This window comes from Phaethon aethereus (genome assembly GCF_964289735.1).
Source record: "Phaethon aethereus genome assembly, chromosome: 6".
Taxonomy (NCBI): Eukaryota; Metazoa; Chordata; class Aves; order Phaethontiformes; family Phaethontidae; genus Phaethon; species Phaethon aethereus.
In genome coordinates this window covers 16779566-16804858 of record NC_138580.1, presented here as the reverse complement: position 1 = coordinate 16804858, position 25293 = coordinate 16779566, and the positions used below count along the sequence as shown (strand labels likewise).

The 25293-nt window shown below is 40.2% G+C and overlaps 1 protein-coding gene across 1 annotated transcript; it reads left to right on the top strand.

Moving 5' to 3' along the window:
• Positions 1 to 176: 176 nt before the first annotated feature.
• On the top strand, positions 177 to 17800 carry PECR (peroxisomal trans-2-enoyl-CoA reductase; the record flags this gene model as incomplete). The annotated part of the gene is made up of 8 exons (XM_082001807.1): positions 177 to 331; positions 3455 to 3588; positions 11349 to 11514; positions 12188 to 12269; positions 14514 to 14610; positions 16803 to 16913; positions 17478 to 17589; positions 17712 to 17800. The coding sequence occupies exons 1-8, from the start codon at positions 217 to 219 to the stop codon at positions 17798 to 17800; spliced, it is 906 nt and encodes a 301-aa protein (XP_081857933.1). The 5' UTR covers positions 177 to 216.
• Between the last annotated feature and the right edge of the window lie 7493 nt (positions 17801 to 25293).

Here is a 25293-nt window from a genome sequence, read left to right as displayed (position 1 = left end):
CCTCCCCCCGCCCCTTACCTGCCACCAGCGGGGCACCGGTGCCGCGCTGTGCCGTGCCGCAGGACGCGGGATCGACCCGGCTCGCCGGTGCCGCAGACACCGCCGGTGCCGATACCGGTACCGCTGCCGCCGTCCCCAGCCCTCAGCAGCGGCGCGGGAGGGCGGGGCCTCTTGTCACGTGGCGGGGGAGGTGACGGCCGCTGGTGGGGGGGGAAGATGGCGGCGGCGCGCGGGCTGCTGGCGGCGGGGCTGTTCCGCGGGCGGGTGGCCATCGTCACCGGCGGCGGCAGCGGCATCGGCAAGGCCATCGCCGCCGACTTGCTGGCGCTAGGTGGGCGCGGGGCTCCACAGGGAGCCCCGGTGGGGCAACGGAGCAGGGTGGGCGTTGGGGGAGCAGGGCCGGGCGTGAGGTGAAGGCGAGGGATGGAGTTAGAGGGGGCGGGTCGGGGAGTGCTCGGGGGGTTGTGGTGCGTTTTGGGGGTAGGCAGTGCTCGGGGAGCGGGTCTGTGAGGACCTTGTGGGTGGGACGTTGCCACAGGAGCCGGAGAATAGCGAGGAGAACGACGTGAGGGTTATGTGGGGCTATGGCTCTTGCCCCACTGGCACTTAAAAGATGTGCGATTTTAAATAGAGCGGTTAAAGTGAGGTTATATTAAGCCCGGACCCTTTCTGTCATACTCCCTCTTACGTGAGTTTTCATCTTGCTTAACTGAAGGATTTATCTGGTTGTTGAACTGAGTCTTATGGAGTAGTGTGGTTTTGAACTGTTGCCTGCACAGTAAGCTTGGAGAAATAGTGCTTCTCTCTCGGTGCTTGTGGCAGAAATGTCCTGAAGATAAAGTATATCTTCAGTGTGTGCTTTGTGGGTTTTCTTTCCATGCTGATTACAGAGAAGTGGTGAAATCTGGAGTGAAAGGCAGTCTTCTGAGTCATCCACCTTGCAACACCTTTTCTGCAGGTTTCAACATAAGTGCCAGGGATCATCAACATCAGGCTGGTGTTGGATAACGTTTGTTACCATGTCTTCAAAATACCAGCACTAGCATTATGCCTTGTGGTCACACAGTCCCTGTGGTTTGCGCTGGTGAAATGTGCATCACGCCGCTTCACTGCGTAGTAAAGAGCTTGCTTTGTTAGGACTGTGTGCTGGGAGACATCTCTGCCTCTCCTGGCCTATGTCGCCCCAGCTTTCCACTTGCTCTGTGGAAGCTGAAGTGAGGGGTAGTTCTGCTACCTTTGTATTACTGGAGAACTGAGCATTTTTTTAAGTTGTCCTTACATGCTGCCTTAAAGAGGCTCATTTAAAGTGTCATCACACTGTTCGTTGATGACGTTGCCCAGTTACCTGAAAATTGTACTTACTTTACTAATTGTACTTGCATTATTTTTCTCAAGCAAAATACAAATAACAAAAATGTGTATCTGTAAGATCCTAAATCAAAATTAAAGCTGGAAATCTCTACAAAGCACATGTAAGAAAATGAAGAAAGAGCTATGACTGAAGTCTCTGAGTAACCTTCCTCACCTGCAGACTTGCTGGCTACCCCTGACAAGAACGTGACCAGGAACTATTTACATGTATACCTTGCACTTTAGGCTGTATTTTCTTGGATGGGGGCTGGCTAGACAGAGAATGCCAGTCAAGATGTATGTTGTTTTTATAACCAGTCTCCTTTGAAGCCTTCTGGACAGATTTAAACCTTTCATCTGGAAACTTGTGCCTTTTTCGCCCTGACCCTATCAGGAAATGGTCTGGTCACTCTTTGTGAAGAAAAATAAATGAAGTCGTTTCAGCCTGTGCAGTAGGTACCAAGTGTTCCCCAGTGAGTTAGAATCTCCCCTTCCCCCAGTTAGTGTATTCAGCAAAAATACGGTCTTTCACTGGACCTTATTCTGTATCAGTGTGTATTAATAAGCACTTAAGTTGATAAATACAACTGTGCTACTGTGCAGAAGTACTTAATCCATGTTCTTCAGAAGTCTGCATTCACATCCTAATTTTTTAATCTGTAATTAAATATTTAAAAGTCCCTCATCAGGTTGGACTTTTAACTTTATTGTGTGTGCCATTTTATGAACTCTACTCTGTGTGAGTCAGGTGGTTGTGCAAGTGACCGGAGTCTTAATTTAAAAAATCAGGAGACTTCAGAGACTAATATCTTTACAAGTGTTATTTTAAGATGGCCACTGAAGGTGAAGCTCCCATTACTAGGTGTATGTAGTTGCAGCACTTCCTTCTGGAAGAATTCAACTCTATTTTTTTAATCTTTTAGAAGTTATTTTTATGTATAGTTTCACAAGACAGCTGAGCCAAGTGAACAGCTTGCTGCTCTTTACTCACACTAGTTATTTTGAGCTGATTCTGGTGTTTGTTTGATCACATGAGAGGCCAAATTCCACTCAGTAAAATAGCAACAAAGAAAAAAAAATACCTGGCAAGATGTTAGCATTTTTTTTGGCTGGTTTATGGTATTAAATTGGTTTATGTTAGAGCAGAAGCACACCAGAGCTGGTATGAGGAAGAGATGACTTCTGCTGGGATGCTGAGGTTGTGGTAGGAGGGAACTGGGAGCAAGACCTCCTTGCCTGCTTGGATATGATATGAAATTGCATGCCTACAGAATTTGCACTAGGAATTAATTTGGTGTGGTCTGTTTTAGTCTATGTAGTAGCAACTGCTGAAGCCTTAAAGCTGTCCTGAGCCCACTGGTCTGACAGAAGAAACTAGACTGGTTGTAGTGTGAGTGCTTGCCATTAATTTTGCACCTGCATTATTTTTCTGTAGAATAAGTCCTTTTGCCTCCAAATGCTGAAAAAAGCAGAAGGGTTGAGCTCCTGCCTATTTTTTTCCTCCCCTTTCTGAGCTAGGATTCTACAGCATGTGGCGGTGCCAGGGGAAGCCTCTGTTCCTGCTGTCTGTAGTCTGCAGTTAGGAATTAATCTCGTGAGGCTATCATCCTTTCCTTCAGACTCTGTAGGGTTAAAAAGAAGAGCATTACATTTGCTCACCACTAGTCAAAATTACAGCCAGGCGTACAGTAAGATTATTTTTGTGGTTTTAGGAGCAAGCATTTTTTTGTAATCAAGACCTGAAACACCTTTACATTGCATAATTGATAAATGAGGCAGCTGTGAGAAGGGGCAGCAAAAGTGACGTCTGAAAGCTACTTTGCTGACTCTGCAACTCACAGGCTATCTGCCCTTCTGCATGAAAGAGAGGGAATCTTATGGACATTTTTCTAATTGCTCTTTTCCTGGCACAGTGGGATCTTGTTGCTAAGAAGCATCTGACATCAGTCATTTCTCTCTCCTGCAAGAACGACCACACTGTATTTCCTAGTCAGTGACTAATGAATGCACATCCTACACGGTATCTCCATGATGTTAATTAAAAACTAGCATAACTGTATTTTTAACTATGTCACCTGAAGGATGTTTCATTTTGTCTCTACAGGTTGCAATGTTGTTATTGCCTCTCGTAAATTTGACCGACTAAAAGCTGCTGCAGAAGAACTGAATAATACATTTTCTTCCATGAGTCCTGCCAAAGTGACTCCCATACAGTGCAATATCCGCAAAGAAGATGAGGTAAAAACTAGTGATCTTGTGCTGGGGCTTAAAAGCATTTTGTGTATATAAATTCAAAAGCATTTTGTGTATATAAATTCTCAGATCTCCAAAGGTCTTCTCTGTCCCTCTCAAAAGTGGCTTAGATCAGGGGAAAGGTGCACTAAAGCATTAAATTGATCTAGATAAAGGTGTGTTTTCCAAGGGAAGACCATTTGTTAGCCACCTAAGCAAGAAAGCATTTGTAATTGCAAATATTTTTCTGACTGTGCATTCGTATTTCAGATATTTCTGGGAGAAGCAGGCCTTGGAACTGGCGTGTTCTAGACCTGAGCCGGACCACAGCATGGTTCTGTGTCACATTTCTATGACAGCAGTGAGGGGGTGTTAACTTGTGAAGATGGAGACCTTGGAATACTTCCTTCAAACAGGAAGTCACAGCATGGAATCTCAATGTTTGTGACTTGACACAAGTGCCCTGCATTGTCAGCTTTGCTTGTATTAAAGCAAAAAAACTCCACAGATACTATTATTTTTAGCCATGTTTCAAATTTTTGTTACAATTTGAGGTGTGCCTCATTACGAACTCTATTACTATCCCAGTTGAGGTTTTTCTTCCTATTCTTCCTACAAAAAAATGGAAGATCAAGAGCAAAAGTACTTAATCCAGGTTCTTCAGAAGTCTGCATTCACCTCCTAATTTTTTAATCTGTGTAATTAAACATTTAAGAGTCCAGCATCAGGTTGGACTTGTAACTTAACTTGAAGACAGCTAGAAAATATTCCAGTAACCACTGATTGCTGCATTTTTCCTAATCTTTCAAAGTCTCTGTTAAATACTAGCATAACTTAAAGAAATATTAATGCCCTTCAGTAGCTATGTAGATTCTGGAAATGTCCTAATATACAACCATAAGGCAAATAAAAAATAAAATTCTTCCTTCCTGGAACAGCTCGTGCCATAAAATACTTATAGTGATATATTTAGACTTTCTCTCCTGAAGGAGATGAACCCTGGGGCTGTGCAGTATGTCACTTCACCTACCAGTGAATTTTAGGTTTGTATTTACTAGCATCAGCAGTGCGATATAATAGGTTATGACATGTCAGAGGGCAACTTACATCATCAAAGCTACAGGAAAGAAAAGAAGTAAAGAGAGAGAAAAGGCCTTATTTCATGTTGTTGTTCTTGCAGAAAGTACTCCGGCATGCTTAATAACCTTCTGCAGGTGAATCTTATTTCTGCATCAGTTTAAAAATTATTTAGTGGGAACTGCAGTGTTCTGTGAGATGGCAGAGGGCTTGGATGGTGAAATGAGGCAATCTCCACTAAACAAACTACCATTTGTTCTTTGTTTCCTGTTTATTTAAAGTGCGGCTAAATACGTATTTGACAAAACAGACTTAGATGACTTGGGAAACTTTTTTGAAAGTGCTTTTAAACCCATTTTTATAGTGCTGTGTAAAGTGTTTAGGCATTCTGTGTTACAGATAGCTATGCTGATACTTGGAGAAACGTCTGTCTCTGCTATTACCCTGCAGTTTCATCATAGAATTGTCTTGTTTCCAGTTTAGTTTTAAGCTCTACTCATTTACAGGCACATCAGAACTTTCTTAGAACTTTTGATACGGTATTGGAGAAGGCTCTACCAAGTGTCTTCTGCCAGTGGAAGTTCTTATAAACCATTGTTATTCCATATCCAGATGTACTGAAGAGAGGGTTCAGAGGAATAAGGTAGGTTAAACTCCAGTCTTGAATTTTTCAGTCATTGACTCAGTCTTAGAGTTTGTCTCACTTCAGTTTTCCAGCTGCTCTTACTTCTTTCTGTTGAAGTCCTATTTAGAAAAAAATCACTATGAAAATTTCGTGGAAGTTTTGAATAAGGAATGCAATTTCTGTTGCATGTTAACATAAGACCTTAAGTGTAACCATTAAACAAATCTTTATCTGTTCCAGATGTCCATCTCCAAGAGTAGATATTTTTACTGGATAGAGACATCCTGTATTTTGTTCTTTAGCTCTTGTTTTTCTGGCTCTGTCCTCCTCTGTTAGTTCTTTAATGCTGAGATTCTCAAAGATTGCTAAAGCCTGGCCACTTGTTACTTAAGTTCTAAAATTGCTATTGGAGCACTATTGGAGCAGAAAGAGCACATTTTCAGCTTTTAAATTTGTAGTGAGGATAGCACTTTCTTACACTTAGATGCTTCAGTGGTAAACTGAAGCCAAATAAACTTAAATTAACAATCGGTAACTTACACTGCTAAAAACTGTCAGAACTTAGAACTGAGGTATGTGGCAGATTTTCCACAACCCACTGCTCATTATTGCTTATTTATTGTATTTGCTAAGAGCAGCAATGGCGAGTACTTTTTTCTATTTCGCACTTGATTGTCTTGCAGAGACTAGAGAAAAAATACCTTTGGGCTTTTACTTCTATTCAAAGAGCATTATACATCCACTTTCAAAAACTACTCCATTCTTAACCTAAAATTTAGTGCCTGGGACTTTGAGTCTTAGGAACAGGGGTCAGTAAAAGATGATGTGAAGGTTTTTTCTAGTCTTGGGGCTAAATCTTGAGTAGAGGCAACACAGCAACTTAACTCCATCATTTTCACAAATACAGGAGTACCTTCCTGCTTACAGTGGAAGATGGGGTGGGAGGGCATTTAAACTTTTGGCTTCCCTCCCAAAAGAAACAAGACTTGTACAACTGTGTTGGGCTCTGTATGCTACTCATTAATAGCTTTACAACTCATTGTCTGGTTTCAGCTTAGTATGAGTGAATAGTATCTACCTCAGATATTCACAGAAGCACATTGTTGGGTAGAGAGATTATTATTATTCCTAAGATTGGATATTAGGAAAAATTTCTTCACCGAGAGAGTGGTCGAGCATTGGAACAGGCTGCCCAGGAAGGTGGTGGAGTCACTATCTCTGGAAGTCTTCAAAAAACGTGTGGATGTGGCGCTTCAGGACATGGTTTAGGGGACGTGGTGGCGCTGGATTAATGGTTGGACTTGATGATCTTGAAGGTCCTTTCCAACCTTAGTGATTCTCTGATTCTGTGATTGTTGGGTAGAGAGGACAGCCTCTACAAGTATTCCCTTTGAGTCATTACATCCTTTTTCTCAGCTCTTATACCAGGTACCAAAGAATGTATGAAGGAGAATGACCTTGTAAATGTTTCAACAAGGGAAAAAACTTAGGAGTTCAAGTCTCCTTAGATGTCAGAACTGATCCATCACAAGCTATAAATAAGCCCAGGAAGCTTCCTGAAGAACTACATAATTCATTTAGTATATCCTTCTCTTTGACATCTCACTGAAACCTTTCTAAGAGTAAATCTTTTAAAGGAAGCCACTGTGATCATCTGTAGGAACAAGCCATTTGTTCTTAGTGTAGCATGCCTTGGGTTTTTTTATCCCTCCATCTCCATTAGTTGTTCTTCTTTCTCTGAAGGCCCCTATGAATTTTGTCCTGGTTTTAATTTTATAATCAGGCAAACTGGATGGAGGGACTTTGAATAGAGGAGATCTAAGAAAGATGAAAGTGCTTTCAAAATTGCCAGATGATCTTTTTTTTTTTTCCTTCCTGTTGCAAATCTTAAAGTAACTGACCTGCTTTGAAGATGACATAGCTCATTCCTCTTGTGTGCCCTAGTTTGGATCTGTGAAATTCAAGCATTAGAAGATTCATTCCTCATCATACACTGCAATATGTCTGTTAGAGCTCTTTCTGGCCTAGGAAGAGTCAAAGAAGGTGCAGTGAATTAGTTGCTGCAGAAGCTTTATGGCAGGTATCATGAGAATAGCTTAATTCACATTTTTAAGTCTCTTAATCGTCATCCTCAGAGGCCCTCTTGCTTTCTAGCAAAGTTTACTTTTTGTTTAATGTGAAAGAAATAATCTTGCTAGATGGAGCGTTTTCAACTACTGCGTAACCCGTCAGGCTTATTTCTGTCATGAGTTTGCTGCTGCTATTTTTGGCTAGTTTTCCATTGAGTGTTTTGTAAAGGATAACAAATCTGTTTTGTTGTTAAAAATGGAAGAGTAGAGGGTTCTAGGATACTGGTAAGAGCACCTGAGGTTTCTATGTTCTGTCTTCATGAGGCCTTATCCTGAAGCAGTGATTATGCACGTGTCCCTTCTCCTGTGGTCTGGAGTGTATGTACTGCTCAGTATTGCTTTTTAGTGATTATGAAGCTGATTTTAATTATTTGGATATTTTCTAGCACTGCCTATATAATGTATTGAATATAACAAGTCAGTTTGCTCTTGGTGAGATGCAGGCCAGACAGTTGTGTGAGTGTCTTTTCAAACCAAGCTCTTTTTCCAAAATCCAAGGATCAGTTAATTCCAGTGCCTCAATGTAATGGTGGCCAGAGTGGAGGAGAGAGACTCCATCCTTTTTCTGTTATGAAAAGAATTTTCTGTTTATCTTTGTAGGTGCTGGGAAGGGAAAGCATGTGTTTGTGTGTCTTTAACGTTGAGCTACTGCAAATCTGTTGATGGGGGAATAAAGAGATGAGTAACTTTTTACCTTTATAAAGCCTTTGTGCTATATGCTCCAGATAAACATTGCTTTAACTGGCATCTAGATAAGTAGAGGACATATCTAGGTAAGTGGAAGATAAAACCTTGTACTTCTAGTAGGCTACTGCTTTTCTTGAAATTAGCACTTCAGAATTCTGTGCAGTGTCCCCTTTCCATACTCAAGCTCCAGCAAGAACTGCTGCTGGACCAGACCCCGAGACTAAAACCTATCACTTGGACATCTGACAAACAAGGCACCTTGAGACGGACTCATTACAGCACTATTTAGCACTTACCTTGTGTCTGAGTTCACTAGTAGCTTTTCTTTTTCAATAAACTTTATAGCTTAGCATACTTTCAGTTGGTTTATAAATACTTAATGCCTGTCAGTGTGAAGCCTGTAATAGAAGAATGTGGCTTGTTGGGGAGCTGTGGATAAGAGATTCCTGTTGTCTTACTTTAAAATAACATGGTAATAACACAAAGTAAAAATACCTGTTATCACTGTGCAAGAATGCCTACTAGTTATAGTCCCCAAAGAGCAAATCTCTAACACTTTGTAGTGGGTAGTTTGCCTGTTGAGTTTTATGCAAGTTCAAGGTGAGCTGTGAATGCATGTGGACATTTGTCCCTTCTCTCTGTGTTGGCGAGTACTGTCATCTCAGTTACCTGTGAAAGTGTGCTACTGCATAATACTTTTGAGTTGCAGTCACAGAAAAAAGGTCCTTACTGAAGTGCTCCAGTCTTCTGGTTATGTCTGAAGTCCCTGATTTTGTTCTTTTCAGTCTTTCTCAGAAGTACATCCTAAACTGTTAGCTATATCTTCTGCAGTGTTGCTTTGCTTCCAGAGAGAGTCTTTAGTGGCTTTTCTATGAAGTTCTTTCTGTGTGGATTTTGAATATTTAGGAATAGAAAGGAAACTTTTCCAGTTCTTACTGTGTTTTAAATATGTTCTACCAGACCCTCTTTCTCACTGTGCTGGTGGCTGCTGTCACCATTTTTGGGAGAAGCACTGCAATGCTGCTTTCTCTACAACACAGAAGACATTGTGAAGATGCTACAGTTGGAGCCATCTGTGCTGTGACTTTGCTGGCTTTCAGAAAGCAGAACTGATATGTGTTTTTTCTTATCACCCTGAGAATATGGTGTGAGAAGTAGGAACAACAGAGTTTCTTAAGGTACAACATGTGAATCATTTTGAATTGATGTATCATAGCAGGTTTTGTCCATGTGTTGAGAACTTGCTTTTAATGTCTCTTCTCAATGGATTTTCGTTCTTTTAATTTTTTTTTTCTTTATAATTTTTAGCATTTTCCCTTTTCTCTCTCTCCCCCCCTGCCACCCCTGGCCTGAATAGCTTTAGTCTGTTCAAACATTCCTTGTGCTGAAACCATTTCTCTTCCATAAAGGAGCCCATACTTCAGTGACTTATGGAGAACTATATGACTTCGACTATATTCAAAGCAAGATTCTCAGGCTGACAGGGAGAAGAGTTTGATATAGCTGAGCAAAGCATAACTTTTGCTGCCTCGTGAGACATAACTTACTTTTCTTTGGTTGTGAGCAAACCTGCAAGTCTTTGTGGCAAGGTGGTTCTCACAAGTCATGGGTTTGGGACTACTGTCAGAGATGTGTTTGGTTTTTGGGATTTTTTTCTTTGTCAGATCACACAAGCTGCAGTGACTGATGTGAGGAATAAGATGCCATTCAGAACTTAAAGACGGTGATTTAGGTATCAAAATTATTTTCATAAGGCATTTTTTTCTCAGCAGGCATTAGTTTTTCAACCAGGCTTCAGTGACTATATGTTTGTTTAGGTTTTCTTCTTCAGGGAGGTGCATTCTTACAGAATCCATACTATCCTGTTAAACCAACCTGAACTGTTAGCAGCAAAAGCTGTAAGGCAGCTATTTATGAAACTGAGTTGGTGACACTCTTGGTGAAATACAGATCATGCGTTGCTTGTTCTTTTATTACTGACATTCTCTACTGCTAACTCAATCCTTCCCCTAGTCAAATCTGTTTCAGCAGCAGCATTGCTCCTGCTGGGTTTTTTGGGTTTTTTTTTTTGTCTATGTTTTGTTTGAGCACAGATGCTAGATTAACTTTCTATATATGCTTGAGTAGGAATAAGTGATGCATGGTATCTAGTCATGATAGGTAATGTAAGCAGGAAACAGTCATGTTGTCCCATTTTCCCTATTTCTTGAGATTCAAGTTAAATTATTAAGCAGTTGCTATAGAGTTCTTATTACTATTTTGCAATAGGAAAAATACATCATCTTTGGTATCTGTAAAAATCTTTGAACGCTTTGGAATACGTACCCTCCAGAAGTTCTCTTGTGACTGTGTAGCGAAACTGCTGTACTTCCAAAACAGAAGGCAGTGCAAAAGGCTTAGTTCACAGCCTGTAGCTCAGATTAGGTCAGTGTTAGAGCTAGGTTTAGATTCTTTCCTTGCATATGAACTTAAGCCTCTCCTTTTCCGTACTAACAGCTCTTTGAGTGAGTGAATAAAACATCTGTTGCTGTTTGCTTTTAATACCTTCTTAGAGTACCCAAAGGTAGTGTCAGACGGTGGTCTTAATTGTAAGTATTTATCCTGCTTATAGACAGAAGGTATCTGCTTAGTCAAATATTCACCTTTCTTTTGCTAAAGACGACAACTTGTAGTATTTCCAGCACTTTAAAATTTAGAGTTCATGTTTTGTAGGGTAGCAAACTAACCTTCTTGGTCTGCATAAGAAGACTAACTCTGACATATGAGCTTGAGTAAATGTGCAAACCTTCTGGATAAGAATGTTAAAACTTATGTTTTCTATGTAAAATCTCAGGTATATGGGTCAGATGAAAAAAACAGTAGCTACTTTGTATGGAACTCTTCCAGCATCTGATGTGAACACCCTCAACCTTGTGAAAAATGTCAGGAGATTTTTAGTAGGTCTTAAGTAGCAGGCTTTTTTTTGTGTGTATGTTTTTACAAACCTTCAGTGGCATAGATCCCCCTCTTCTTTCAGTGCTGATATTTTATGTAGCACTTGCATTGTACCAGGAAGATTTCCGAAGTGAACATGGACTCAGCCCAGTCCTTCTTGGCTGACTAAACCTGCCATACCGATATTCCAGCCTCTCTGAAAACTGGTTCCTCCTCTTTATGTGTGAAATGGATATGAGAGAGAAAATACTGTCTGAGAATGAAATGGGGTATATAGCTTAATCAGCATACCACACTAACAAATATTGTTTCAGGTAGAAGCTTTGGTGAAGTCTACACTGAGTCTGCATGGGAAGATTGACTTCCTGGTGAATAATGGAGGGGGCCAATTCGCAAGTCCTTCTGAAGCCATCCGTGCAAAAGGCTGGAATGCTGTGATAGACACGAATCTGACAGGGACCTTCTACTGCTGCAAAGCAGGTAACGACTGAACATTAAGCTTTTTTTTTATTTAGTTGTTTTGGTTTTCACAGCAATACCAGAAGACAAGAAACGTAAAGTCTCCCTACCTTCTTTTTTCAGATGCTTATCTGACAGTGGATATTTGTTTTCATTAATCTCATCCAAAGCTTTACATTAAACTGTACATTACATTTGTTCATATATATAAACATACATTTAGGCAAGTATGATCTTCTGATTAAGGCCAGGTCTGGGGAGTCAGTTGGCTTGGATACTCACTTAAAGAACTATAGGAAAACCACTTAACTTCTGTGGCCTGTATTCCCTGTGTGTAACACAGGAAAAGACTTGTCCCCCTCAGGGATGTAAATTTAAAGTTAAATTTAAGTATGAGACATGATTCTCAGGTAGCATTAGGAATGTGGAAATTAAAGTAATTTACGTAGAAGCATGAAGTCTTGATTTCCACCCAAAGGCTTCTTGGCAAACATTGAACCTTACCCAGACCATACCTATTACCTCACCAATCCAGTGGTGAAGCTGTGGTACAAAAAGCAGATTGTTTACCTGAATCTGCACAGGAAACCTGTAGTGTAATTGGAGTTAAGACTCCAAATTTAGCTTCCAGTTGGCAAGTTCATTTGCATGCATTTCTTCTGATATTTATAGGTTATCTTCCTCCTTCATACAGTGTACAATGCCTGGATGCAGGAACACGGAGGAGTCATTGTCAACATTACTGCTGCTGTGAGAAATGGGTTTCCTGGAATGTCGTAATACTCTTTATTTATTTATTTTTACATTTTTCTATAATTTTCCTCTAGAAGTACTAACTGCTCTTAAATACCTCATTTTAGAAAGGTATGCACTGGGCAGCAGCAGAGTATAGAAATACAGTAGTTAGGTCAAGAGAGAGCAAGAGTATTACCTGGCTGTGTGAGGTTCTGTTATTAATTCAATAGAGACTATAGGAGTAAATGACATCTCTGGTCTCTGTCAACTTGCTTGTAAGAAACTATGAAGCAAGACTTGCCAGTGAAGCTTTCACTGGAAATAGTATGCTAGTGGGACTAGTTGCATTGAAATGTAACCTTTGCTTGTCCTGTCTCCACATTTCTGGAGGGTTTGCAAGAACTTGGCACATGTTGTTTTCCTGTTCTGCTGTCAGTTTACAGGTCTTGATGGTGTAATGAGGTACAGGAGTTGGACTGCTAGGGGAGTAGGAGGAACATTTCTAGTATGTTCAGGTTTTGGCTTTGTCCTTCGGGTCACATAATGCCTGCCTTTCCCATTTTCCTTTTTACTCTTACTTTGTAGCCATCTTTCTTGGAGAAAGTCTCTGATGCAGAGAATTGGTTCTATTCGCTCTGCTCCTTTCTGGACTGGGGAGAGGCTCATGGGTACAAATATATTACCACGTTTGTTGTTCTTTTATACTGACACAAATGATCACAGCTGTCTGCATGAAAATGCAGCATCCTTTCCATATCCATATGTGTACTGTATTTGTTCAAATGTCTTTACCCTCAAAATGGAGGTGAGCAGGAGTCTTCCAATTTGAAACTTTTCCACCAAAAAAGTTCCAATTTGTTGAAAGAGAAATAATACTCAGAAAATTAATTGTTTCCATTTTCAAAGGAAATTTTGAAATTGTCAAAATGCTGTATTTTGACAGTTTCTTAATTGAAAAAATCTGAATTTCTTCTCTGAAACTACTTTTTTTAACTTTGAAATTGAATGTCTATTGAAGAAAATATAAAAATATGATTTGAGCACATGTTACATTACCTCTCGTTGTCCTGATTCAGTATTGAAAGTTTTCAAAATTTCAAATTTTTAAGGAACAGCAAAATATTTTCTCACTAGCTTGTTCTTGGCAATACAAAATAAATTGAGAGATCCACAGGGTGGTGCTGAAGCTACAGTTATTTGAGTTTCTCCACTCTGGTTAAGTCTGGTTGAACTGTCACAGCGAATAGGCTAAAGCTATATTTGAGAGTTGAACCAAGAGATCAAAAAAAATAGTTCTGAGTAACAGTGGAAAAAAGTTTCACAAATAACTGTTGTGTGTGCATGTAGATGGATAGACAAAACTAATTTTAAATTAAATTCCTGTTGTCGTGAAGGGATCATTTAGGCCGCTTAAAGAAGCACTGCCAAAGATACCAAATTGATACTTGTTTTAGAAATGTACTATTGAAAAAGACTTGCCTTTACAAGTCCAGCCACCGCTCATGCTAAAAATCATCCAGTACAATTTTCATAAGTATTAATTTTGAACATAAAACTTGTCAAGTTTGTTTGCTCATAGTGTGCCTGGAGGTTATTTATTTCTGGCCTAAACATATGATTAAGTCAGGTTTTCTTATGTTTTCTGATTTCTTTCCTGGTATTTGAGAAGCTGTTTTATCTGTCTCCTCTAACTCTGTTTTGCTAGGCTAAAGGAACTAATTCTCTGAGTACCACTGTCCGCTATTCATCACTGCAGTAATTTTGTCTGCATTTGTTCAAGCTTGTATTCATTTCAGACTAACTTCCTGTGGCAGCAAGGTATATGAGATCACTCTGTATCTCTAGTGCCATCCACCTATAGTAATTTTTGAACAGTGGCTTATTTTAATCATGTTTGTCAGAAGATCTAAACTCTTTTTCAGACCACCATCCTTCCAAGTGTTGCTTTCCTTGTGCAGGCTACCTTTTGTAGTTTTATACAGTTTGAACTTTGCTTCTAGTTGTTTTTCATTTTATAAGCCACTTCTGCAGTAGAATGTAGCTGACCTTATGTCACACTGGGGAAGAGATGATAAGTATTTCGAGAAATGACAGGAAATTGTAGAATAGCTTGTTTAATCTGTGAAGCTATGGTCAAACTTAGAAACTAGAAAATCTCTCTATCTCAGATGGTGGTCCATCCATAGAAAGCTACTCTGACTACCCTAGTGAGGCTGCGGTAGAATTAACATTGGGCATTGTTAGCTGGGGGGACAGATGCTTCTTTTGGTTTCTTTTCTCGATAGGCATACAGGAGCTGCAAGAGCTGCAGTGAATAACCTAACCAAGACTTTAGCTTTAGAGTGGGCCCACAGCGGAGTAAGAATCAACAGTGTTGCTCCTGTAAGTAATGGCAAACAATCAGATTAAATTTAGCCATCACATATGTTCATGGTTAAAACTTTCAGACCAAAAGGGATTTTAAAATCTATAGCCTGTAACTGTTTGTGAATTATTTATGTATGTGTGTATTTATTTATTTATAATTCCCTCATCTGTGTTCTTCAGGTCATTTGAGAGTGTTTTGTACTGTTTGGGTGACAAGCCAGAGATGTGGGATAAAATTGCTTCTGCTTTGACTTGGCACTCTTGTGTTTTTTTCTAGATTAATGAAATGATACCTGGGTGGAGTTGGTAATCTGTTTTACAAACCTTTGACATAAAATTACCAAATGCTTTGTGTTTCAGTTACATTATTTCTGAGTTCACAAAATGTTTTTATTTGAGGTTCAGGTGCTGATGGTTTCTACTGTGTTTACACAATTATTTTAAAAGTCTCTGAATGTGTTGCATAATGTCTTTTACTTTGTCTTCTACATGTGAAGTTAGATTAGTTTTATGCATAAAAAGACTGTATTTGGAGTGGACACTCTCTCAAAGAAATTAAATGTAAAAATGTGTTATGTTTTTTTTTTTTTAATCTAATATATGCAGACAGGAAACCACTATACAGGTCAGCTAAAATATGCCTGCAACATTTCTGAGGAAGTAGGTAGGGTGTAGCAGTTGTTTTAAATAACTGTATGGAAAGACCAGCTATGTTTTCTAGTGCATGGTACTGCAGAGATAGAGGTTGTATAGAAGCCCTACATTTGACATTGAGATTGTGTGATCTGTTGTGATTTGTGTAATGTTCACTCTTAACCACAATTAATTTTGCACATTTACTCTCTTGAAAATAAAAGAAGACAGGTCCGGCTACTTCTACATTCAGAATTTATCTTATCTCACAGTATAGTTAAGTGTCAGATTTGTTAACTGGTCCCTAGGAAGATCCTTCTACTGTCTTTGTAGGATGTCTGTATATCCATTTGTGCTTCTTGTCCTAAAACACCTGGCTTGCTTTATTTAGTATAGCACAGAATGCCTAATGGCAGATGTGTGATGATCATTCAGGTACTGGCTCTTATGTAGCCTCTGTGAGGCCCAACTCATCTGTTAAATATTAAGACCTACTGGCTTATTTTTCCTGTTTCTTTGTTTTTTCTGATTTATTAAGTCTTGGGGAAGTAAGTAATTAAGACAGCATTATTATGTGAATATATTTTTCAGGCATACTAATTATCCAATGAATCATACATTTATATATTCTAGCACACGTCAAAGGAAGTTTTTGACAAGCAAACACTTCAGTGGTTTGGCTCTTTGAGAAGTATTTGCTAGCTGTGAACAGAAATCCATGTTTTAGTTACAGTAATACTTTATATCTTTCTGTCACCTTTATGGACACACTAGGTCTGTAGTAACCATATAAAACTGTTATTGCTTTATAGGAGCAGAGTAACGTGTAGGGAATGGGCAGATAGGAGGGAAACATACATTCTAAAAAAAAGAGTTTCACATGAGTTACTTCCCTACCTCCCAAAATATAGTCACTCACATTTCACATATATCTTAGAAATCTTAGCATGTACTCCATGGATGAATTCAAATTTTGTTATCTTAAGTTTGAGTCCCAAAGATTCTGTCATAACTAATCTATGTAACCCTGTGTTCCCATTGCTGTAGCCTTCCTCTTCTCTCTGAAGTCTAAGCTGGACTGTATAATCATCAAAGCAAAGACAGTCACCTTTTTATATTTCTGCAGCAGCTAAGTAGGGAGAGTTTGAATTCTGACTGTGAAATCTGCTTCCACAACTGAAAATAAAATCAGTCTAGTATTCTTGCAGATTATAAGAAACTGTTGTGAGCTTGTTCTTGGGGCTTTGTAGTTTTCTGCTGTAAGCTAATATGAAATGCTTGTAATTTCAAAACAGTCTTTGAGTTTCTTCTTTATACTCTCAACTTTATATTGAAGTGACAGTGGAGAACTGGAATAATCTGAATTATTGTGCTTGAATAGAGGTGTGGCTAGCAGCCAAATTTATCTTCTTGTATAAATTACACTATTCCATTCAATTTAGAAACTTTCATTCAAGTGCTGTTCAGATAGTTTAATCCCACAGAAAATCCCGATAATGACTTCACAATTTTACAAGACCACAGTTTAAACACATGCAAGAGAACTCAATTTTCACTATGCTGTTTTAAAATAGGGAATAGTATTTTCAGAAACTGCTGTTGCAAACTATGGAGAACAAGGCACAATGATATGGTTAAAGAGCATACCAAAGGTTCCTGCCAAGAGGTCAGCAGTTCCTGAGGAGGTAATGTATTTCACAACATTTGTGATATTTCTACTTCTGTGTCTCTGTTTTGAAGCCGCTTTATTATATGGAGAGCATTAAAGACTTAATTTTGCACTGTGATAGAGTATTACAAAAGAAAAAAGTAATGTGTAGTAGTGCCAAGTGGCAGTAGTCGCTGTTTGACTGAAAATTTAATTTAGATGCCTCTTACAGTTGAAGTGTTTCATAGTAAACATTATTTCCTGAAAAGGTTCACTTCCAGCAGGGAGGACTGAAAGAATGAATGTTAATGTGAAAAAAGTGTATCTTAAAAGTACTTAGCTCTCTTCCACCAAGAATGTGCGTCTTTGATAAAATGCTCATTTTTTTTTGTCTGATATTTGGCATCTGATGCTGATCTTTGAGAGCTTACTGGTTTTCATCTGTTATGTACTTGATGTTTGTGGATGTAAAGATGGCTTTGAGAATGTTACTGAGTAGAAAATGTTGCTATGTCTTGCCTGTAAAAGTTTTTAGAAGGGTCTTTGACATAAGCAATTCCCAGCAGTATAATAAAGAGTAAAATTGTCATTCTTTTGCTAGATCTCTCCTGCAGTGTGTTTCCTACTATCTCCAGCTGCTTCTTACATAACTGGGATAACCATGATCGTGGATGGTGGCCTAAGTTTATACAGCCATACTCTAGAAATACCAGGTAAGAAATGGGCTGCAAAATAATGTCCTTCAAGTGATTGAAGTTGGGCAGTGGGAGGACACAAAGATAAAGTGCCTAGTTTCTCAATCAGCAAAGTACGTCCTTTCATTTGTTTTCTTCAGATCATGACAGATGGCCCTCACCACCAGAAGGAAAAAATACTGAAATGCTTAAAAAGCTGCTTTCTGGCGAGTTCAAACCAAAGCTGTAAAAGAATGAGATTTCACCTTATTCCCACTTGCACATTTGCTGATAATCTTGCTTTGTGATTTGTGCTTATTTTTCTTAGTAATACAATTGTTTTGCTCATATGTAACTACATTGAGTGCCTTGATTTTCGTTGGTTTATATTTAAAACTTGAAAGACTTTATGTAGTAAATTTCTTCTCTGAAAACACTTCACTGCCCTGAAAACATTCAGTCTCTTGGGAAAGGAAGGTATAAAAGACAAATTCTCCATTTGCATGGGCATTAAATAATGAAGAATCTCAATCAGAAGTGAATAAAAAAAATACTTATTTTCAATGAGGGGGGCAGAGAGGGAATGTTATGGAATCTTTCTACTCCGGATAAATTTGGGGAGATGGTAGTGTAAATCTCTGTTATTACTAGTTGCATCAGTAACCCCCGAGATAGCTGCTAGCTCTATACTATTTCTGTTCAGCCACACACTGAGTGTTCAACAATGATTTTTAAAAGACTAAGTAGACTAGGTATTTCTCTGAAAAGGATTAAAAATAAGGCAGTATACTATTATTAATGTTTCAAACTAATATGGCATATCATATTGGGAACGTTTTGAATTGTTTGCAGATGTAATGACATAATGGACTTAAGTTGGCTGCAACTTAAATTTGATAATAGAATAATCAGATAATAAGCTGTAACACACATTGATGGAAAACAGTATAGATTGAACAATTTAATGTACAAAATCTTGAAGCAAAAGCTGTGGTGTATATTGCAGTGCTTTCTGCAGTATGCTGTCCTGTTAAAGGAGAAACTTGGAATCTTTCATCTACCAGTTAAAATGCTTTCTATCCATGCTGTGTTGTTCTACAATGTTAACACAATTTTGTTCATTAGTCTCTCTAAAATAGGTGTGATTTTTGTAATTGATGGAGATTTTCCATTTAAAAACCAGAAATCTTGCAATATATTGCTCAAAAAGGCTATATTTGTCATTACTCACTTTTTTTTTCACGTTAAGGCAAATGTTCCCATGTCTAATAACTTTAACCAAAATATAAAAAATAAGTGATGACTATGTTTGCTCTAACAACTGAAATTTGTGCAATCAAGTTGCTGCTATAGAAGTGACCTCATTAATACTTCATTTTGGATTGAATGTAAGAGTCTCTGCCAGTTGCTTGTTCTCTGCAAAGATGTTTGACTTTTGTGTCTTTCATTAAAATATGGGAACATACACAGCTACGTGTAGATTGCTTTTTCATGAAAATCTGAATGCCAGTTTTGTAGGGGAGGAGGGGTTTGAGCCAAAATGCGTTCTCCTTCTGATATATGCTCTTTCCTTAGTAACTGGATGGTCATTTATGGGGTTGTGAGAAACTTGTACAGAGAGAAGATCAGCTTTTTTCAAACCTCTTGTGCAAGTTATATTTTGATTATTGCAAATATTAGTTCAGGGTACACAGCAAAAGAATTCCTGGAAGAAAATCCACCTGTTAGATAACTAACTCTAGAAGCTTAGCCCATTGCATTTAAGTGAAATTATTTAGTTTGTTAAGAGATTATTTCTACATTCTTCACATTTTCTGTAAAAGAAGGTTAGACATGAACAGGCTTGAGACTTGTGGAATTTACTTTCTCTTCATGTTTGATTGTGAGCTTCTATGATATGTGTGGACTGTAGATTTGATGTGAAATGTAAGTCATTTGATAAAACTAGATTACTCTTCTTATAATCCAGAACTGTTCTCTACAGCATTTCAGCATAAACTTGGAAACAATTATTTTAGACTACTGCCAATTTCCTCTTTAACTTTGCTGGAGTCTTGAATACTTATAAAGAGGGGAAGTTTATACACAATGACGGTGAAATGCATCACTCATCTCAGTGAAATGGAACATTAGAAAGCTGAGCGTTCTCCTGTGTGGGAGACATGTTCAGTCTGCAAATGAACTCCTCCACAAGGACTATAACAAACCTTTCCGGTTGCACTGAGTATAAGGAATTTTTATTTGACCTTGCCTTCTTCAACTTCCAGCAAATCAATGGATGTATTAAGAAGACCTAAGCTAGCTCTTCAGATGAGGCTTATTCCTGTGTGTGCTTTTTTCCCTGGCAAGAAGTTGTAACAGCCAGCATTTATGGAGCCATAATGTGCTGCAGCTTAGAGCAATATGAGAATATGCTCAAAATAATATAGGGGTAAATACGGTGTTAAGAATACAGAAAATACATCCTTGAAAAGAGAAGGGGAAACATCACTGTTCTCTCCTTTTTTCTTTTTTCTTTTTTTTTTCCCCCCAGGAATAACACTAATGTTCCTTGTGTTGAGACTTACTCGGCAAAATATTAAAATGCTTATCATGTTATATTAGATACTAGGATAGTGACTCCTCTGCTGTAATGGCTTTGCAATGATCACAGCCTCTCTTTTTTTTCTTTCTGTTTTTTGGGGGGCTTGGGGTTTTTTTTGCATTTTTTTCTTACTGCAACAAGGAGAACATGAAACGTTTGATTCTCAGAACAGAGGTTTTATTTTGGTCCTTACCTCTTCTGTCCCTTTTAATGCAGATGAAAATTATTTTTAAAATTTTGCAGCACTTTGCAGAAACTCACTGTTGTGTCAGCTGTCAGCATCAGTGTTTCAAGTTTCTGCTGTTAGTGCTGCAGATAGTATCAGCTGTAGCAAAGCTCTTCCTACGCTGTTGTAATAACAACCCTTGATCAAAGGGCATTGAGAGGTTAAAAAAAAAAGGGTGTGGTAACAAAAACATCCTTGACCTGTATAAGATTTGGGTATCTGAAGTTCAGAGAATAGGGCTTAATTTCATTTTATTTTACTTATTTTACAAGGGAGGTGAATGCAACTGTGGGAAAAGGGATAAGGAACCTTAGGAGGAATCAAGGAGATTTATTGACCAAACACTGAAACTTAAATGTTTGCTACACTGTACAGTTGTAATAACCAAAGAGAGGAATCTTAGACTGACAGTTAGATTTACCATTCTGTTATAAATCTCTTTTTCAGTTGCTTTAATATTTACCTCTGGCTAAACCTGCACCTATTCTGCCTACCCCTTATCAGATATTCATTTGACTGATAAATGGGTGGTTATCAACTGCTACTTTGCTCCGTTGTCTGATGTTATATCTGAATATGTGTCATAGAACTTCTATATTTATGAAAGCAGCGTAGTTCCATGAAGGGGAATTTTTATCAACTGTACTTGCCTTATGTTTTACAGATGCTCTTTGTGTTAAGCAGAATATTGATTACTCAAGGTATTTATTTAGCGTAAAATGAAGTTTGATTATTCAGGCGTTTTACTTAGTGTAAAATGAAGTCTGTGTTGTAAAAGTCTTCATTCTTTAAAGATTAACAGTCATTGTGTTTGCTAAAGGGAATATAGTCTGTGCAGTGCCATTCTGCAGTATTATTTGCCTTAAGATGTAAATGAACAAATACAAGGCAACAGTTGCTTGTTACAAGCTTTTATGGCTATGTTTAGTCTTCTGAATAGTTGTATAGAATATCCTGTATAATCTTTAAGAAAGCGTGGTATTTGCCAGATACTGTAATTTCTTATTCTTCTAATCAGCATCTCCTAGTTTACTCTTGCCACCTTGAATAGCAGACGTGTTAAATGGCTGAGTAATGTAGACATTAGGGGAATAATCTTATTAGTAAAGCCAACAGTGCCTGTGTTCTGGATTACTGAATATGGCTGAGCCTAAAGGTAAATGAGTTGCTTCATAAACTTCAGTGATGGGGTTGGAGCAGACAAACCTATCAGTAGTGCTGCCTAGTCTCATTTATAATGTGTTTTTTCTAGAGAAGCGACTCCATACCTGAATGACTGCTGTATTTCTCCCATACTCTGTTCCATTTCAAGTATTACAGGCAAGTCAATAGCTGGCTGCTCTTTATTTATTTTGTTCTGGAGCTAAACTTGAATGTCTTGGGCAGTGGGAATGTGTCCTGAAATGCAAAATACTAAGTGTGACGGGTGATTCCAGTCTGGGTAATATAATACAGTTGCTAGTGGGAAAGATGAAGCCTCTTATCAGAAAGGTGCAAGTGTTTGAAATAGTCCAAATTACAAACAGGATTGTTGATCTTCTTTTCTTTTTTTTCTGTATCATTCTTTTTTCTCTTAATTTTAAAGTGTTTGTAGATAAAAGCTTGCTTAGGTGTCGTCTCTTAAAATGAAGTCTGTTTGGCTTCTTTGCTTCTATTCCTGTAGAATAATTTTTTCCTGCTTTGGGGGGCTGTAGCTGGAAGGGTGTAATGAATCTTCCAGCAGTGGTTTAGGACTGTCCTCCCAAAGCTCTTGCTCTCTTTTGGCATCAGCCTCGCAGTGAAGGTGCATTTGTGTTTGGAGGAACTGGAACTTCTAAGAGGCAGGCACGTGTTTCCTTCTGTCCTGGAAAGGCAAAGGAGCATAGCCGACAGGTAGGACTAGCAAGGTCTTGAAATAATACTGTTGTTTGCTCAATGCATGCGAGCTGGATTTAAATTTATAAACAGAATGTTGGCCCTCCTGCTGGTGAGGAAGGACTCTTGATCATGTTATAACATCCTGGCATCACAAATTTTACGCTATCGCTGTTCGCAAAAGAAGCTGTTTTGACTTCTTTTATCTGCTTTGTCTCCAGCAGCTTGTTCCTTTGCCAGTTAGCCCCCCTTTTGATTAAAAATATATGAAATTAATCACTTACTTAACTAGATCATTTTCTGGATGTAGTTCAAAATGTGGTAACATGGTAATATAGTGCCAACTATAGGAAGGAGTGATGGGGAGGCAAAGAAGGATGATGGCATGGACACAAAAAGGGGCTGCTAATACTAACTAATACAGGCACTTCTTAGCCTCAAATAATATGTCTAGAAGGTGAGAACCTCTTATTGCAATGAGGTATTGATTCTGGAATCCAGGGAGAGCCATACTGCCAGATTTCAGTCAATTGCTGGCGTACCCTATAATTTCTACTCCCACTCCTCCCAACTTCTGTCACCTGCATAGGGCTTGTACTGAATATATAAATAACGAATATGCTTTATTGCAACTCATGTCATCTATTTTTATAGTCGTCTTTTCCTATAAGCTTTATTTTGCTCCAGTAGTGTGACACATGATCTCAGAACCATGCCCCTGGGTTTGGGCTGACTCAGTGTAAGCCAGTGTCATAAGTGCTGGCTCCTGGTGTTGATGGATATTTTTTTATTGCAAAGTCAATATTTAGCTGTTTATCCTGCTCCTGGTATTGAAGATGCTCTGTTTTATGGCACAGTAGTGCTGATGCCTGTCAGGATGTACATCACCTCTGCAAAGCGCTCTTGGGATGGAGCTAATAGTGTAGTGGGAGTGCTCTGTGCTCTTTGGGCTTTGTGCAGAAACACAAAAGGCCACATGGGCAGAGGAATGTAGGATGATTTTCCACAAACCTTGCTAGCAGCTTCTGTAGTGAAGGAACTCTGACTTCAAAACCTACTGTTCGCTAACCCTTCCTCCATCAGTGAAATCCGTTTGGAAGATGCTAAAACTGACAAATGGCCATGAACTGGAACATTAAGGCCAGGGAAACACTGGATGTGTTTTCAAAGCTGTGTAAGCAGCTGTGGCTCATTGATCTTGCTTGATGGTGCAGGAGCATCACAGAGTGTCAGCATTTTTCTTGGCTCTTTCCCTACCGTTTAGCAGAAAAGGTCACCTTTTTAACTTTCTAGTTAAAGACTCTTGGTCACCATATGTCTTGCAAACATGGCTGACAATTCTGTCAACGGTGGAGCAAAGTGTCTTAGCTTTGAGGGACAACTACATCTCTATATTGGCACTGGAGTTCTTCTTAATCAGTGTGATTCAGAGCCTTCTGCCTTTTGTAGATATGCTTCATCAGCTGGTCTTTGTTTAGCACAGTCCTCTTCATTCCATTCTTTCTGTTTAAAGATGGCAGCATTTGTTTTTATCATTTTCTGCAGCCTCTTTCAGTGGAAGATCTCAAAATACTCAGGTTGTGGGCCTTGATGTGCAATTTTTTAGTTTCATGTACGGTTCCCACTGAAAGTTACGTGCGTGGGTATGCAGCTCGGAGTCCTGTCCCACTGAAGACTTGCCTATTAGAAAGAGCTTCCCTGCATGATTATGTATGTCTATAATAACGATGTAAGTCTTAAACTTCAAGTTGTTGTGTTCAATTATTTCCCAGGTTTCTTCAAGGTGGCCAAAAAAAGCCCCCAACCCTTGTTCTCGGTAGATTTTGAGGCCTTGTCCAGACTTTATGAACCTCTGTCTTCAAGGTTAAACACCTCTGGCCCCATTGCCGGAAAACAGCATGCGAGTGGCAGCTCAGCTGGGATTAGTGTCCTGTAGAGTCAGGTGTAGCAGCGCCCATCACTGCGGCCTCGGTACGGCTCTTTGAGCACACATTGTCTGTCAGCATGTCACAGAAGGGAGTTTGCTAAACACGCACAGGTTGTTCGTGCATCTTGTACACCATGCTTCATGCCTCTAAGGCTATTTTTAAATCTGTACAAAACTAATTACAGTGTCATAGTAATATTTACAGTCATCTGCTACCGCGACCTCGAGGGTAGCAGTAACAGCCGTCCTGCTACGTATCTGGCAGTGCTTCCTCGCTGACTAACTTAGGGTAGAATCCTTCTTCCTAGCACGTAGCTACTTCCTGAGAGGAGAACGATAGCGCCCGCCCACCCGCAGAAAAGCGATAGGCTGGGCCTAACTGAAAACCGTCCCTACGTCACTCGGGCCGCCTTGCGGAACGGCCCTGCACTACGCTCCGTCTCGCGCACCGCCGGTTCCGAGGCCCAGGGAGGGGGGCGGTGCCGCCCCGTGACCGAGCGGCGGATAGGCAGGCGTTGGAGCGCATGCGTCTCGTCAGCCCTTCGATGCGGTCTTCCCACTTTCCACTGCCTCCTTCCGCGTGTGCGCGCAGAGGCGGGCCGTTGGTCTCGCTCCACCCGTGCGCTGTGACGCCAGGTCGCGGTGACGTCTCCCGCTCCCCGCCTCTCGCCGGCGGCGCGGTCGACGTCACGAGTTTCGGCGGAGGGGGAGGCGGAGCTTTCGGTTGGCAGCAGAAGCGGCGGTGGCCGCCGGCGCCTCAAGCCTGACGGGACCCCCCGGCCCGGCCCGGCCCCGCCGCGGCGCCAGCGCTTCGGGGGCACCTTCCCCGCTCCCCTCCTCACGGGCCCGCCTGGGCGCGCGGCTCCTTCCGCGCCGGCCTCGGTGCCTCCTGTCACCCTCCCCGCCGTGCCCCCGCGCGGGCAGGCCCCGGGCCCCTTCCCCCCCTCCCCCGGGGGGGGTGGGCTCCTCTCCGGAACCCTGGCCGCTCCCTCCGCGCCGCCTGCCCAGCCGGGCCTGCGCCCGCCGCCGCCGGGCAGCGCGGGGGGTCCCTCGCGGCCGCCCGGCCTCCGCTGTGACACAGGTCAGTGCTGGCGGGGCGGGCGGGGGTGGCTCTGGGAAAGGCCGGGCGGGGGGCGACCCGTGGCCGCACGG